Source organism: Phoenix dactylifera, chromosome 6, assembly GCF_051530095.1.
Source record: "Phoenix dactylifera cultivar Ajwa chromosome 6, Ajwa_hap1_PhDact_Kaust_v1.1, whole genome shotgun sequence".
In the NCBI taxonomy this organism is placed as follows: domain Eukaryota; kingdom Viridiplantae; phylum Streptophyta; class Magnoliopsida; order Arecales; family Arecaceae; genus Phoenix; species Phoenix dactylifera.
Genome location: NC_143195.1, coordinates 33,978,239 through 33,995,763, shown reverse-complemented (window position 1 = coordinate 33,995,763; position 17,525 = coordinate 33,978,239). Strand labels below are relative to the sequence as shown.

General features: G+C 40.0%; 2 protein-coding genes across 2 annotated transcripts; one reads left to right on the top strand and one right to left on the bottom strand.

Annotated features, from left to right (window-relative positions):
* The first annotated feature begins 301 nt into the window (after nucleotides 1–301).
* On the top strand, nucleotides 302–2,174 carry LOC103711682 (uncharacterized). The gene is made up of 2 exons (XM_008797927.6): nucleotides 302–1,358; nucleotides 1,484–2,174. The coding sequence occupies exons 1-2, from the start codon at nucleotides 853–855 to the stop codon at nucleotides 2,076–2,078; spliced, it is 1,101 nt and encodes a 366-aa protein (XP_008796149.3). The 5' UTR covers nucleotides 302–852; the 3' UTR covers nucleotides 2,079–2,174.
* A 7,509-nt stretch (nucleotides 2,175–9,683) lies between these two features.
* LOC103711645 (squamosa promoter-binding-like protein 7) lies at nucleotides 9,684–17,182 on the bottom strand. Its single transcript, XM_008797882.6, has 3 exons — nucleotides 16,394–17,182; nucleotides 16,158–16,273; nucleotides 9,684–10,291 (listed from the first exon to the last, which is right to left on the bottom strand). The coding sequence occupies exons 1-3, from the start codon at nucleotides 16,900–16,902 to the stop codon at nucleotides 9,840–9,842; spliced, it is 1,077 nt and encodes a 358-aa protein (XP_008796104.4). The 5' UTR covers nucleotides 16,903–17,182; the 3' UTR covers nucleotides 9,684–9,839.
* Between the last annotated feature and the right edge of the window lie 343 nt (nucleotides 17,183–17,525).

Below are 17,525 nucleotides of genomic sequence, written 5' to 3'. Positions count from 1 at the left end.
TTCGACACCTCTAGCTACACCATCCACCGATCTACTACCATCGAAGTTCAATTTGAGATGACCAAAAGGTGGCTAGTTTTTTAGATGAAGTCGTGGATTATGACAAATGATATTTAAGCGAACTCGGCCCATAATCTTTGTGGACCAGATGACACTGCAGCACAAATTCATAAAGATTGATTGCAAGCCGATCGTGATGCTTATGATTGAATTTGATTAGTTTTAAACTTTTTGCCCGAGGATGCCGGTTCTTGGACCGAGGTAAATTCGTACAAGGCGAGGGGCAGATGGGGCGCGACACGGAGACCACGAACGAGGAAGGTGCATACAAGCTTCCTAGCGTCAGGCGCCCACAGTCCCCAGTCCCGCTGTGCCCCCACGTCTTCGGAGGCATCCAATATGGATCGCAAATGCCAAGTACCGAGGTTTCCTAAAACATCGCTGGCTATGGCTCTGATGCCCCTACCTATCTTTTTACCCACCTCCCAGCTTCACCTCACCGAGTTCAATGGTGATCTTTTTCGTTTTTGTCCGATAAACTCAAAAACCAGTGGGTTTACCTCGGTAAAAATCTCGCTTATATAAGCCCTAGCCGCCCTCCGGTCCGGTGTGGTGTGAAAGCCTGCCCGTTCTCACCGTCCCACACTTTCTCCATACTTCCCGTCTGACCACCCTTCGTTCCTTCCTCTGCCCTCCGAATCCTCTTTGGTCTCTACGATGACCGCTATTCCTTTTCTGATAGCTAGGTGCTGGAAATGACGCCATAAATCGACAGCCGGTGGAGATAGGAGAGAAGGGAGATAAAACTAAACTATATAGAGAGAAAGAAAGACGGGAATTAAGTGAAGGAAGATGATGTTGGAGTATGAATGGGGGAATTCAGCGGCGGCGGCGGCGGCGGCGATGCTGTTGTTCGGGGACCAGGAGACCGGTCAGGACACGGGGCAGGACCGAGCGGTGTTCGACAGCTACGGCAGCCATGGTGGCCTCGGCGGCGTGGGCTTCTTCCCAAACCCGCAGCCTCTGACGGCGGCGGCACTCTTCTCGCCGTCCTCCTCGTCATCCTCTTCCTGCCACCAGAGGTATGGACTGGCTCTGCCGCCGGCGCCGGCGAGGATCGGGCTGAACCTGGGCGTGCGCACCTACTTCTCCTCCGCCTCCCCGGAGGAGGATATGGTCGTCGGCCGGGTGTGCCGAAGAAGAACTCGCACCGCCCGGTGCCAGGCCGAGGGCTGCGGCGCCGACCTCACCCACGCCAAGCACTACCACCGCCGCCACAAGGTCTGCGAGTTCCACTCCAAGGCTTCCGTCGTCATCATCGCCGGCCACTCCCAGCGCTTCTGCCAGCAGTGCAGCAGGTCGTCCCTCTTCACAACCTCACCATCCTCTCTTCTTCTCGATTTCTATTTCCAGAAAAATAAACTGCTACACCCCATACCTCCACGGAATTGAAATGGTGGTGCATGTGTATGCATAAATATAGGTTCCATGTACTCGCGGAGTTCGATCAAGGGAAGCGGAGCTGCAGGAAGCGACTGGCGGATCACAACCGTCGAAGGAGGAAGTCTCAGGACCTTACGACGGCCACCATTACCATCACCCAGGCCAATAATGGCACCACCAATACTAATCGCGGCGTGATCAACAACTCGGTGGCCAATCCAGAGAGGGTATTCACTGCTAGCAGCAGCAGCAGCAGCACAAACAACAACAATAATAACAATAACAACTGCACTCCTACCGCTCCCTTGGCGTTCACTACGTGCAAGCTGGAGACTGAGTCTACGGTGACTCAAGTAGTGTCGTCTCCTCCGGCACCTCCGCCGCTGCCGCTGCCCCCACCAGCCACAGAGCCAAGGATGGCGCTGGGGCTGGGCTGCGGCGGCGGAGGCATCGTGACAGTACTCCCAGCAGCAGCAACAGGGCTGTCGGCCTCGTCATCAGCGGGGACTTCGCCGGCGCCGAGCGTCCCATTCTTGTCTCACCTTGGGGAGTTCCGTGGGCATGAGATCAGGTTCCCCAGCTGGGACGATGCGGGGGATGGCAGCAGTATTAGAGGTCTTTATCAGAGCACGTAGGAGAAGTAGCCGCAGTCTGTGTTTCTTATTGCTTTTGCTGTCTCTTTGAGTTTCTACCTTCTTCTTAATATATAAGAGCTATCTTAGTTTTGAAAACATTCCTATGATCATATGTGTATCCATTTCTCTTTTAAGTTTTGGTAACTATGCATGAGTGCAAAAGGTGGCGGATGATAACATAGAGCCGGTAAAGCGGGCGGCTTTAGTTCTATCTTCCCGTAAAGAAGAATAGTAGGCACTTCTCTTGCATTTAATTTCTATGGCAGGAAAGGAGTTATGGATAGGAAGATGCCAGTGAAGAAGGCATCTTCGTACTCTGGGGGTGATGAGATTCTTGAATGGGACAAAGGGTGCATGTTTCATGTGTCATCGTTCTGGAGCAAGCTTCCTTTATGTCATTAAGAAAAGTTTAATTTATTCTTCGGGTATCCTACTGGAAAGCCAGAGACAAAGATTCCAAATAACCATTAACTTAATTAAACAATGATTGTTATCATACTGAAGGGGATATTTTAGAATATCCTATTTATATTCTAATCATCTTACCTTACGCCATGGTATGATATTGAAGCTGTATCAATCTATTAATCTAGTGAAGAGAATTGAGGATCACGAATGAGATGTAGTCCCGCATGAAATAATTTATGGGTGGTAGAAGGAAATTTGCATGATTGGGACCATAATTTAATGGCTTGAGTTTTTTGGTTATTGGATTCGGACATGTATATCAAGTCTTCTGGTATTAGGATTCTGCGTGCCCATCTTTTCCCACTTGATGATTCTTAAGGGGAATAGTAATATGTGGGCTTGTAGAATGGATATCTAGTAGGGATGGCAAGTAGATAATTAGATTAAGCAAAGCACACTAGGTTACAACACAAGTTCGAGTGTGGTTCTTGGAAGAGTGAACTCCTGTAAGAATGCGATGAAATATTGTGGCCCTTGGAAAACAATGGACTCTTAGAATGGAGCTGTAACAAAAGCTTGGCTCTTGAAAGTAGGTTCTTGGGCAAGAGTAGTAACACGTCGTGCACTTACAAAAGTTATTGGACATGAAGATCGATCGGCAATTGGTAGATTGAAATTGAGAGGGAGTTGAAATCAGTTCACAAGTGAAGATAGCCAAAGTGTGTCGAGTAGATACGGCGAGTGGACTCCGAGCTTGATCCGTGAGTAGAAGATTGGACTTGAGGGGGAATTAAAATCGTCTCACGTGTGAAAGGTGGCCACAGTGTGCTAAGTAGATGCGGCAAGTGAACTTGGGGCATGGTTCTTGAGAAAGTGAAATTTTATAAAGATGCGATGAAACATGCATGGCTCTTGAAGAGTGGTTTACGCTTACAACATTGAAGCAGCAGCGCATGTTGTGTTTAGCATGGCTCTTGGAAAGTAGCCTCTTGGGTTGGAGTTGTACCAAATAATATAGTGATGCATGGCTCTTGGAAAGTGGGCTTTTGAGGTGGAGTAGGGGGAAGAAAAAAACATGGTGCATTCAGAAAAGTAATTGAGAACAGAATTTGATCAGAGTGTAGTAGAATGGAGTTGACAAAGTGTTAAAATTTGTTCACATGTGCAAAGGAAGAATGTGTATATTATGTGTGTTAGCATAATTTTAGGAACCACATAACAATATGTATCAGTTCATATTATTTTTTTTATCGGTTAATATTATTTTTTATTGCTAGCATGATCTTATTAAAGTGATTTTAGAGATCACATAACAATTTGTATCAGGGAGTATTTTTTTTTTATTAGCATGATCTGTATATATAACCTCTGAGATGTACCGAATACGATGGAATAGAAAAATAAAATTATTTTTTTCTCTTTTTTTTATTTTTCTCTTCTTCTACAAATATTTTAACAATATGTGAGAATTAGTTCTGGCCCATAACTTAATAGTTTCTATAGTTTTGTTTTGAGGTTGAATTGGGTTCCGAGATACGTATGAAGTCCTTGTGGCTTTATGACTCCCTCTCTTCCCAACAGAGAGGAGGTCCATTAATTAGGGAAGGTGGTGTAAAGCAGTAAGCTAGACAAACAGGCCTACATCCAAGTTTGCAGTGATGATTTCAAATTTATAAAGGATCTAAAAGTGATGATAATAAATTGGACAAAGGTTGATAATAAGAAATTCAAGTGGGATTTGATAGATCGAAATCACAGGGATGGCAAAGTAAGATTATCTAGTTTATAGTTTATGTCTTTGTGATTCTCTAATTTATAGTTTATATCTTTGTGATTGAAGATTTGTAATGGTAAGAATCATGCAGTTGGTAATTAGCATCTTAGCGCTTAAGGTGCTCAAGCCTCACCTTGGTAACTTATATTGGAGATTATCGGGCAATTTGTGGGTTCATGAGCATACATACAAGATTTTGCATAGATGATTTGGAAAAGATATATGGCAAATAGCCCATTAAGAATTACCTCCAATGGAGAGGATGAATGATTTGAGAGATTTGGAAGCTTGATAAGCTTTGAGTCACCAACCATGGAGATATTCTTTTTTTCGAGCTTTGAAAGGCAGAAAGAAACGAGATAAGTGATGTCAAAGTGAAGTTTTAATGTCTTTTTTTCTTCTTATCTCATGCTTATTTATCATATAAATACACGCCGATGTTATCGGATCTTTCCTTCAACATAAAATGTTACTTCCTCTATGAGAGATATGCAGAACCAAATATAAAAAAGGGAGATATGCAGAACCAAATTTTTTTACAAAAAAGAGGTATGAATAAGTGAGATCAGTGCTTGGGTTAACTAACCAGCTATAACATTTACACCTATCTTAATTTTCTTAATGAATTTGATCTCTCCTCATTGTCAAAAATTAAGGAGGTCACCTTAAAAATTAGTGCACTCACTAAACTGAAAATGCAACAAAGTTCAGGCCCCAGGATCCAATGTTTAAATAATGTGCAGATCAAACCAAGCCAAAAGCTAGTGATCGACCGTAAAAAAGCTTGGGACGGTGAAATGACCTTAAAACCGGAGCACGATCCAAACGAAAACACGACAAAGTTCGGGCTACAGAATCTAAAGATGAGAGCATGTTTAAACCAGAACCAAGCCAAAAAAAGTTCATATTTCTTTATTAAGTGAAAAGCAACAGAGAAATGACATGTGAAGACCGGAGCTTTCAAGGTGGTTTAGTTATCCATAAACTGATTCTTTTGGTGAGATCTATCCTGATTTTCAAGTATTCTTCGAGAAAAACATAATTTCCAAGTGTTCATTCCACTCATGCTTGTCTTCTTATCTACAGTGTAGCAGCTAGTTTAATTGAGTGTGAGAGAGAGAGAGAGAGAGAGAGAGAGAGAGAGATAAGATGCCAGAGAATTAGAGAACGAGGAAAGCGTTATTGGTGTGGGAGGGCCAAAAGGACGCAGCCTAAACTCAAATCTAATAGGATTCTCTTCTCCCTTTATGTAAGCATTCTTCAGTTTTCTACCTGAAAGCTGAAACTTTGTACTCGTTAATCAAAAAGGTTGAGAGAGAGGAAAATAAAAAGGAAAGATAAGAGTGTCAGGCTTCCTACTCTTCCAAAATAGACTTCCCCAGCTTAGTAGGCCCACAGCTTTGCAGTGGCCCTTTCTATGGATGGTGGTTTTGATTGCAGTGGAGGTAAGTAACCCAGTTTTAGAGTTTATTAAAAGAACAAAAGGGAGAAAACGAAAAAAGATTCCTGTTTTGGAAGAGCTTCAGTGTCCTTTCACTCATAACTCAAGCGTCTTGCAGTGCGAGGGGATTGTGGATTTATTGAAACCTGGCTTGGTGAAAGGTCTCTTTCAGAGAAGGCCTTATCAGGGACAGGATAAAGCCACGGAGAAACGCATTGGGTGCAATGCACTGATCGGGGCTGTCTCTCTTAGAGGCGACAATTAGGCCCCATCAAATCCTCATGGGCTTTGTTTGTTCCCTGCGAGCCTTTTCTTCTCGTTGCGTCACGCAAGCTATAGACTGGTGAGAGGGACAGTGCCTCGTCCTAAACTGCCAGGCTCATTTATCCAAATTTACCCTGACGTCTTGGTTAGATTAAAAATTTAAATTTATTCAAATTTAATTATAAATACTATCATCGACTCATAACCAGTTCCAAAAAATACGTACTATAATATTCTTTAGTCTATATAAATTATGAGCTGGATCCATTCTGAAACCATTTGTAACAATTTAAAATCTAATACAAAACATAAACCGAAAAATATTATTTAATTTTTTATATAATATTTAAAATTTACTTAGTAAATAATTAATGTGTAACTAAATACATATGTGGGGCTTTTTCTGTCGAGTCTTCGTCCTATTACTGGACTTTGGATGCTTTGAATATGGGAGAGCTTTTAAGCTTTTCGTCTCCCAAGGAAAGAAAAGGCTGCAGTGTATATCCATTATCTTTCCTGCCCCTACCTTTGGCTTTGGAACGTTGGGCCTGTTTCTTTTTACTTGTAATATTAGGAGACGTCACCGGCTAATCAAACCAAAACAACTGAGGAAATATAAAAAATTGCTGTCCTCTGTCTGCATCGACAATTAGACGCCATAAAATGAAATAAGTTTGGAACAAAATATTTGGCTTTCTGAGATTGTCGCTTAGTTCAACTGGCATTATTAGTTCTTATAATATATTTAGTTTCCGAGTCTGTTGGATACTCCAAAAGGAGCCGAAACAAGAATTAATGTCTACAACCAGGCAGGAACTGGCTGGATGGCAAGTAAGCTCCCCTTGTCGTGTGCTATAAGCTCAGGAGACTGAATCTAAGATGCGATCTGGTTGGCCCACGGATACAAACAGTCTACGACAGAGCTAACTAAAGGGATCTGATGAGTTCATAGTTATGATGTGCATGGATTCTAACGCAGGGTCATATGCTGGACTCTGCGGAGAATGAAGGCTTTCAAACTCGGAAATCTTCTAATGAGCTGCAGGTTTAAGATGTTTTATCTGTTTTTCAAGATAAAACCTGGATCTTGGTTGAGAAAAGGAAAATAAGAGAAGTAAATGGCAAACGCCAGATGTTGCTTCTCAAATATATGGGATAGAAATATTTTTTTTCTAAGAAAATGATGCATATAATTATCAAAGGAGATTGTTTAATTTTATATGTTGGTCCATGCAGGGGGCGTATCGTACACCATGTATTGCAGGTTAATTGAATCTTAAAAAGGAGAAGAAGAAGAATCTTACCACCTCACCTATTTATCTTTTCTATTTTTAATTTTCAGTATTTTTAAACAGCGGATGGATAATTGCAGCTGGCATAACTCAAAAATGTTCATTATCAGAGTGAATAGATTCAAAATACTTGTTTTATCTTTGACCATTTTATTTTTTTGGAGAGTGCGGGGTGATTTATTCACTCATGACCTAATAAACATCGGAAAATAGAACTCATTTACCGAAATTTACCTTCGATAAAAATAGTGTAATATTCAAAATTTATCAAAACTTAAAGATAAATTTCAGAATTGTTGAAATTGTGACTTCTAAAATATAGGCCGCCCCGAATCTATCAGATTATATTAATTAAGCGAATCACAGTCAGAATAATTCAATTAATCAACAAACTAAATACTTTTTCTTTTGTAGAAGTAGTATGTACAGAGAGAAGTATACGCTGTGATGGAATATCCAGCTTAGTGGAAAGGTTACTTTGTGTTAATTTTTATAAGAAATTTCAATATACTGGTCTTCCTTCCTTTTTAATAAGATTTAGCACCTAATTATTATTATTGAAGTGTACAAAATAGTCCCAGGCACTTAATTAATGCCTAACTTTGCAAAGCTTTTCTTGGACTGTGCCATTAAAGAATAAAAATGATGTTCATCAACAATGGAACGAGTGATGTAATAGTAGAAAAACTAAGATAATAAACAACATTTACCAAATAAGGAAAATACACTTACACCACTATACTGTATCCAAGTTACATATTGACCCCTTGTTTTTCAGCCCGTCCACTAAATAGTCTAAATTACTTTTCTATTCCGAACTGGCCATCCCATCCATCTCCATCAACCGGGCTTCAACAAAAGGCTCATACGACCATTGCATGCCTAAAACGTCTAAAATTCTTAAAATACCCCACGCAACGCCTTCATGAATTGGTCTCCATTGAACCAAGCTAGAGTTTTCTGGTGTCGTCAAGCAACCTCGTCCATCTAAGCCACTATGGAAGAAGAGCTCTATAAGGAATATAAGTTTATTTTTTCTTGAAGTGTTGCACCTCCTTAAAATGGATGCATGTACATCACACCTACTACGATGGTTGCCAAAGCTCGGAGTGAACCCGAAATAAGCCATGGACATGAATTTACCAAATGATAAGAATGCCTTTGAGATTCAATCATAAAATATTTTGCCCCAGTTGTTTGTAAACCTCCTAAAAGAAAAAAGAGGAGTTAGGCAATAATTACAATGCACCAAAATCTCTTCCACGACAATACAGGGTAAATTATAAGTCTTACTGGTCCAACCTGCTGTCCAAATTCTTTCGATCCATACAATGTTGCTAAAGAAAGGGATAGTACTTTCTCAACTCCCCTTCAAAAGCTGGGAGACAACTAAACCTAGTTTATAATTCACCTCCTAAGTCTGGTCGGATCCAAGTCTTACCAAACCAAAACCCAGACCCTTGAGGTTTTTGTTTCAATTTTTTTCTATAACTAGTCTATTGAAGAATCAGGTCAGGACCGAGTTCACGTATTAAAAACATCAAGACTCATCAGGTCTTTGGTTTGGACTTGAGAATATTAAGAAGTGAGCCCCATTCAATGTGCATTGGGATTGGGTTGGATTTCCTTTGAGCATTGAAGAATGTATCTTGAAATATTAATCGAGTTAAAAATCATCCATGCTTTAAGAAGCCTATTAATGAAGCATCCAGTTACATACTTCAAAATTAGACCATAAACAAGAAGCATGGCGGATTAAAAATTAAAAAAAAAAAATTTGAATTCGTACACCAGAACATATTGTAAAATATGAATTTTTTCCCCTATTCTTTCTCTCATATCATATCATACCATGAAGCAATCAATTGAGACCGAAAATTCTCAAATTCAGATCCGACACAAAATTTTCAATAAGCCTAATTTTGAACCGTAACCAACCCGCTCATTAGCTGGTTAGGGTTGAGCCACAATCCGGTGCTGGGTTTGCAGATTGAACAGACAGGCCTGGATAATCCAACTCCAGATTCATAAATCTAGTTAAACCACAAGCTAAAATTGTCACCTATATTCATTAAAAGATTGAGATAAACTAGTCTCTGATATAACTTGCTCACCCTTCTAATCATTGGATATTCAAAATGTCCTAATCCTTGGACTTCTAATTTCATCAACAAGATTGAGATATAAACATTACAAGGAAAATTCTAGTCGCCCCCCTCCCTTATCTATTGTACAATAAGCATTCTGTCATACAGGGCTGCTCTTCTTTTTCTTTTTTTTTTTTTTTTGTGGATGAAACAGGGCTCTTCTAATAATAGAAGATTTCATTTTAAGAAGAATTCACACAAAAAAAAATTTATATATACCCAGGTATATATATGTTCAGATGATCCACTACATCTTTTCAAGCAATCAAAAATTCAAACTTGACAAATAAAAAATAGCTACCATATATATTTCAAAATATGCCATAATGAAGCTTCCACATTAAAGTTTAATTGGTTGACAAATACATTACAAATTTTCGAAAAATAAATTCAATTGAAAATTAGCAGCTTGGTTCCATGAAAGAACTGGGGATTTCATACCACATGAGCTCCTTCCAAAGACTTCCAAATCGCGCAGCACTCCTCTTCCTCCTCTTTCGACTTCCTCCTTCCTGAGAGAACCCCAAAAGAAGAGCTGGGCATCTGCATGAGGTCCAGCGTCACATGGCTGCCAGACTCCTGGAATTGGTTCCAGCCATCCGCAAGCTGAGTTTGTGCTTGCAATGGTTCTTGATGCTGATGTGGCACATAAGGAAGGGTTGCCTGGTCCACTGAGCCCATATTGTGCCAGCCACCACGGTCGGAGAACAGTTGCCTGGCAAGGACAGCAGCTCGGTTCTCTGCGATCAGTTCTCGAAGTGCAGCGCTGGATCGAGAAGAGAGGTCAGGACTTGAAACCCAAGGGGAGGCCTTGGATGACAGAAGAGAGAGAGCACGACTCGGAGAAGTTGGTATAGAGGGAAATCTGCTGCTCGTCATTGTGTTTTCTGCGAGGGAAAAAAAAAAAAAAGAGTACAATGCGAAGAAACTCCTTTAATTTAAATATTTGAGAAAACGAGAAAAAAAAAATTCCCCATCAATTATTGGAGTGCATAAAGATAAAGTTTATGATCAAGCTCTGCTTCCCCGGTTCTTAAAGCCATCTTACAAGAATTTTTTTTGAATAAACAAACAGTCAAAGAAATGCTTACATTCGCTAAAATGGGAAAAGAAATTAATTGGGACTTGAATCTCCCTGGAAACAAGCAGACTGGCTTTTTAGGGTACTCGGTTTGTCTACAAACTTATGGTGAGCTGCTCGAAGTGTTCTAAAGAGAACATCTATTCTAGAAATGCTAGATACATGTCCCTTATTCCTATAAATATGGCCATGGGGGGATCACCAGGTGAGATTCTTGAAAATAAAACAAAACCAGCCTTCTCGTGTTTATATTCAGGCGAAGCATTCCTTTGCTTCTCCAACTTGGTCCTATTGTCCCTCATGTACGGTCATCCATGAGCACAATATTGGCTGCATAAAGAGATGAAGCTAGGTAGACTTGAGAGGGGGGTGTTACACTCTATACATGCATGCATACAAAATAATTTAAGACACATTTACATTTCTGTATATGTATGTAGTTTTTGAAAGGTCCATCCAGAAACAGCCCTAACGGCTAACCTCCTGGTTCTCGAAGACAGCAATAAGCACCTAGTGGGCTGCCAGATATCAGGCCATAAAAACCTCTTGACTGCTAGCCCAAAAATTCTTACATTTAGTTAAAGATTAAAAATAAATCTGACAATAGTCAAAACAGTTAAAACAATAGGATTCCACACGTGCCCGGCCTGGCCTCGCTCATGCTATGCATCAGACATGCATGGCACGACTGAACTCAGTGCTACAGCGTGTGGCCCAAAGGCCAACACATTCAACTATGGTCTCCTAGTGGAGGAACTATTAAATGTTCTTGCATTAAATCTTTCAATGTGGGAGTAAAGGTTTTAATGAACAAGTCTGAAAAAAAAAAACTCTTAACGGTTGAGAACTTGTCCAACCAAAATCTGGAAAATTAAATTGAAAATGTTTTTAAGATTAAGTATCAAAAAACTGAGGTCTGGTTTTGAACATGGATGGTGGCACTTCCACTACATTTCCCAGAAAAAAACACAGACCAGATTTTCCTGAAGAGAAAGGTAATGTCATACAATAGAAAACAGAAGAACCTCATATTGATAGGAGATGCTCTCCAAAAGAAATTTGTGTATGGAAAAGGAAGGAAACCACTGTTTTTAAAAAAAAAACAAAAATGCAAGGGGTCTGATCATGACCCAAGAAAAGGTTGATTACTTTCTCTAAAGAAACAATTTAACACAAGAGATGAAGATATTTAAAAATTGGATTAGAATGGAATTCCAAATTGTTAAGAATAGGGATAATAAAACCTGATTTGAAATTCAAATAATTGGTGTAACAATTTAATACAAGGTTCTTCTAGCCACATTATTCCATGGTTGTAACCACTTGATGATACTTATCACTTGTAACCAACCGGCCTTTAAAAACAGATATTACATTCTCTCACAAAAAGTGAAGGACTGAGTCAATTCTTTGCTTGTTTACAAGTGCAAATAATTCTATGTTAACCCTTCGAAACCTACTTTTAAAGCCTTTAGATCTTACACAATTCAATCTAAAGTACGTAGGCTCTTATCATATATCTCCTATTACAAATAGGCATCATGTTACATGTAAGAATCCTCTTGGAGAAGGAATTCAAAAATAACAAGAAGCAAAAAAAATATTACTACCACTCTTTTTCTGGCAAATTCCTATATCCCTAATTAAACCTTTTCAAAGATATTAACTCGATAAATAACTGTTGCTGTGCCCGATAGGATGCATATCTTGAAGTCGTCATGTTTCTTTTTCATTAATCTATGAAATTGATTGTGTAACAAACAAAAATTTGTGTGCATTATGCTTTTGCATTAATGATTTAATTGTTCCTCCTTGTTAGTTCTGTACACTTCTGTCACGTATTCATGCGGTGGGAACCACAAAATTAAGATATCCATAACTCTTTAATATATTTTATTTTCTTATAACATGGAAATATGATCTAACTATGGAACATTATGTTCTCCCAATTTGCAAAATAGCATGGTATTTTTTCCTTAGAGACTAGTGATATAAGCAGGTTACCTGTTCAATTATTGTTGCACAAGATTTGAAACTTGGTTACCATTTAGTAGAGAAAATGAACTTTAACTTTTGCAATTTTGACAATTTTAACAGTTTCTGCACTAGTTTTAATAGTTTCAAATGGAAATTATTAAGAAATAAATTAAAAACTTCGAAAAAGTAAGAGAATAAAAGAATTTTAGATAGAGCGGTTGGCTGAGAGATAGTAATAAGCTAGAATGCTTTTGAGAGCATTTTTCCCATTCCCCAAGAAAAATCAATAATGGCCCACTCAAAATTAAAATTCTCACTGTGACCTTGATCTGAACATAATAAAACACATACTAATCAAAATTCAGTTGATTTGAATTCTTCTAGACTATAAGTCAAATCAAAGCATAGCGTCACACCAGTAAAGTTGCCATTTTCTAAACATCATTGTATGCAACCACACACCCCTAATGATGTCTGAAAAATATATATTAACCAAGATATTTGGAAATATTGTTCCTATAAATTTCCACAGACATATTAAAGTTTTTACTAATATAATATTAGACAGTATTTGAATGTAGAATGTCAAGTTCTTTTTGGTTTGATGGAAAATCTAACATCAATGAGATTTGAGTTTTGGTAGCAAATTATGTTAAAAAGTTTCACTTTTCTATAATTATTTTTAGAATATAATACTGCAAAATCTTCTCAAAGCTCATAAAATCTTACTTTAATGAAAATGAAGAAATGAAAATTCAATTCTATTGTAAAGAAATGAAGAATGAGGAATAATCAGGCATAGATGGCTCATATGTCCAATGAATTTAGCCTAATAAGTTATATTCAATCAAAAGTCTCGCACTAGCCCCAACTAGATCAAAACCCCCAAACTGGCCACAATTTCAGATTTTTACCAGACAAAACCAAAATGTTTTCTGTTTCAGTTTCGAAGTTTCAATGAAGTTTCAGTGTTTAAACCACATGCAGAACCATGCTTTCATATCTACTGTCCGTCATGATCTTGCTAATAAGTAACAAACAATCAAATCAGAGCGCCTAGCATTAGTAATAATGACCATTTTGAACCAGCATCATCTATCGATTGTGCAGGTGATTGACTTTACTAAACTTCTAAAAGGTTTTTTGAGTCATTGTCACAGTGTCCAGCATTTTATGTTCGACTGTAGAAGTGCCTCCAAGTTTTATTTATGTTGGATTTTACTCATCATTTATATTTGAAAGGTTCTCCCCTGGAGGCCTCTCAATGTTTCACAAGTGTTAATTTTTTGAATCTTAAACAAGTTATTTCGGGCTGCAGATTCAGAGTCTTTGACCTCTCAATACATAAAAGTACTTATGTGGATGAACAATAGTGTGCATGCATACTAACATACGGGTATATGTACTACAAATATATGTACATTTGCATGCATACTTTTGTGGATGAAATTGCAACTTAATTTGGAAATGATCAATAATTGAATATCTCTTGTTAACAGCTTATGATGTAATCATGACTATGTTTTTCTTCACCTTTCTACTAGTTCTATCTTAGAAAAATGATTTCAAAGGAAACATAATTCTATTTTCATTTCCTTCTAGCACCATCTAGTCGATGGCGAGCAAGAGGAAAACATTGAGAATATGAATTTGTTTGTCCATTTAAATACAGAGATGATGGTATTAAAGGATTCTGTTTGTTCTTATATGCTTTCAGTGGTACAACAGTAGGAAGTTATGATGTAATCATGACTATGTTTTTCTCCATCTTTCTACTAGTTCTAACTTAGAAAAATGATTTCAAAGGAAACATAATTCTATTTTAATTTCCTTCTAGCACCATCTAGTCGATGGCGAGCAAGAGGAAAACATTGAGAATTTGAATTTGTTTGTCAAATTTAGATATAGAGATGATGGTATTAAAGGATTCTTTTTGTTCTTGTATGCTTTCAGTGGTACAATAGTAGGAAGTTATGTACTTAATGGAACAAGTCTTGAGTTTCCAAATGCAACCATAATTTTATGACATCATGATGTGTTGCCAGTCCGTAGTCAGTTTCAAACCTATTCTAAACAAAGTCTCTTCTGGTTAATTAGATCACTGCAATTTCTGCTCATATATCTGATGTGAATAAGAATAACAAAAGAGAAGACAAATCCAAAACGAACATAGATATACAAGCATGTGCTCCAATCTCTGCCCTTGCACCAACTTAAAAAAACCTCTAGGCTACAACAGCGTACCATCCTGATGAGAGAGGAAGAATGAAAACAATTATTAGTCAGTCTGTTTGCCTGTTATATATAGAATAGACAAATCTCAAAGACAAGGTTTTTTTTATTTGAAAATGTTTAGGTTGCCAAAAGAGTAAATTGATGGCCCAAGGCTTTTGTTCATGATCTCAACAACAACCATAATCCGACAACGATTTGCTGGCAGTACAAATTTACTCATTATTACTCCAAACAAAAACACACTTTGACTCATGGAATCTTGCAGATTTTTCATATCTTCGATGTGAAATTAAAAATTAAAGGGACAAAAGAGAAGATAGGTCCAAAACACAACAAACGTGCCTTACTTGCGGTAGCAATCTTCGCAAAAATAATATCCATTTTGATTTCCTTCTGGAAATAACTCTTCAGCAGGATATTATTTCCCACTCGTTCACTGGTAGAACGAGGAATCTACCAAAAGTCCTTGTGACGATCTTTGACAGAGACAAATAACTCTTGAGCAGATAATACCTGAGTGTTTTCTTGTGGAACCATCAATCCTACCAATCTCGGTTTACCACTTTGCTTCAAAACAATAAAATCTTCAACAAATCCTAATACGAAACATGGGCATGTCCTTGAAGAACAAACTTCTCAACCCAACCCCCACATCTCTCAACCCAGCACCAGAACTTGGACTGTATACATAAGAGAGATGGAAGCAGAGGTAATTTGGAGTGATTTTGACAGTATAAATTGATACCTTCAGAGTAAGTTCTTAATGGACTTCATCTTCCATGGATTAATCCTCCACCATGTTCCATTAGTTAACCCACAGCAGTCAACCAAACACCAAACACAAGCTCAAGCATGTGTCTCCACCACACCAATTCCCAACGTAAATACCTAAAACAACATACACTGTACAGAGTTTACTGGTTCCGCGTGCTGTCAGCTGCAAGACCTTGATTTGACAGTCATGATGGAGACAGCACCCCCACCTTTCTTCCCTCCCTATTTTTCAATCGTTTAAGTATTTTTTTTTCCCTACCAAACCCTAACCCTAATCTAGACACCCTAGTAAAATATCGTCCGCAGATGACCTTTCCACCTTTTTTCCACCCATCCGCACCCCCATCTAAACGCCTTTATGTCCCATCAAACTCCCGGTTTCTCGGTATCGGATATCTATAATCTTTATTAATAATGCTACGCCTCTCCTTTTTTTTTTTTAATTGGACAGAATGCCTTAACAGCTTAATCAAATAAACTAAACCCTCAGTTCTAGAAAAGCAACCAGGTCCTGCTCGAGGATCGTATCGAACGAAATTTTTAAAATCTACGCGACAACCTTTGCCAAATATAGCAGCAAAATTATGGTTTTTTTTTTCATTTTTTTAGTTTTTTCCTTTCAAATAATGGAAAAGAATAAGAATAAAGGAAGAAGGGGAACTTAACAAAAAGCGAGAGGATGGTACCTAGAGAAGAGTTTTTAATGGAGTCATTGGTGCTCTTTCTCCTGCGCTCATTGTGCCCTGCCAGCCGTCTCCGGCAGCTCCTCTTGGCGTCGTCGAACTCCGATATCACATGGAACCTGTCGAGGAATCCATCCAAATTAATCATTCATCTTACACACGGAACGGGAAGCAGAAGAAGCGTAGAGGAGGAGGAGGAAATGAGATGAAATATGGATAGGAAAGAGAGAGAATTAAACCTGCTGCACTGCTGGCAGAAGCGCTGCTCGGCGCCGAGGACGACGACCTTGGGGGCCTTGGAGTGCATCTCGCACACCTTGTGCCGCTTGTGGTAATCCTTGGCGTCCCCCAGCGCCTTGTTGCACCCTTCCACCTGGCATCTCGGCACCCCCGCTGCCGGATTCGACGACAGCCTCTCCCTCTTGATCCCGCCACCGGCGACCCCCTCCTCCCCATAGTACTGCCTCTTGCCGAGCTTCAAACACGTGAGATGGTGGTGGTGGGGGCCGTACCGCTGGCCCTGGGCGAGGTGGTCCCCGGGGGCAGCGGGGACCATGGCAGCGTGGAAGGCGAATGGAGGGCAGGAGGAGGAGGCGGCAGCGGTGGCGGACAAGGCGATGGCGTGGGGGTTATAGGACGAAGGGGCGGCGGTGATGGCGGCGGAACTCCAGTTCCCCAGATCCCAAATATCCCAGGACGACGGTGCCCCCTGTCCGCCACTTTTCGCGGCCTCTCCTCCGTTTTCCATCCCCCCCCCCTCTCTCTCTCTCTCCCCCTCCCTCCCTCCTTGGTTTGAAGGACAGACAGTATCCGAACTCTTTCCTTCTTACTCTATTAATAAGCGATCCCCAATGGAAGGTGCGGAAGTAGGCCGCCTTCTTCTCTTTCCTTCCTAAAACTAAAAGAAGAAAAAAATATAATAATAATAATAATAATAATAAAGAAAGAGGGCGGAAAGGCTGCAGCGACTGGTGAAGAGCCAGCTGGGGAGTGCGGACTGGCGACTGGCGACTCACAGCGGACAGACCGGCAGTCTACTTCCCCGCGAGGCTAAAAGGGGAGGGAGGAAGGGTTGGAGGTGAGTGGGGTCACGTGACAGGCACCGCAGTCCCCGGCGCAGCGCACGTGCTGAGACGTGGGTCCCAGACACGTGTGCCGAGATGGTCGAAAGGTTCGATCGGATGACAAGACCGGGGGGGGGGGGGGGGGGGGGGGGGGGGAGGGAGGCGGTGGTGCTGCATTAAACGCGGCGCCTCTGACACGCACACGAGGTCCATCCATTTCGAGTGGACTACTTAGCCTCAAAAGGTGAACTTAATTCCTCCCTCCCTCTCTCTTCTCAAGCTTTCTAATATCTGAAAGCTTGGGAAG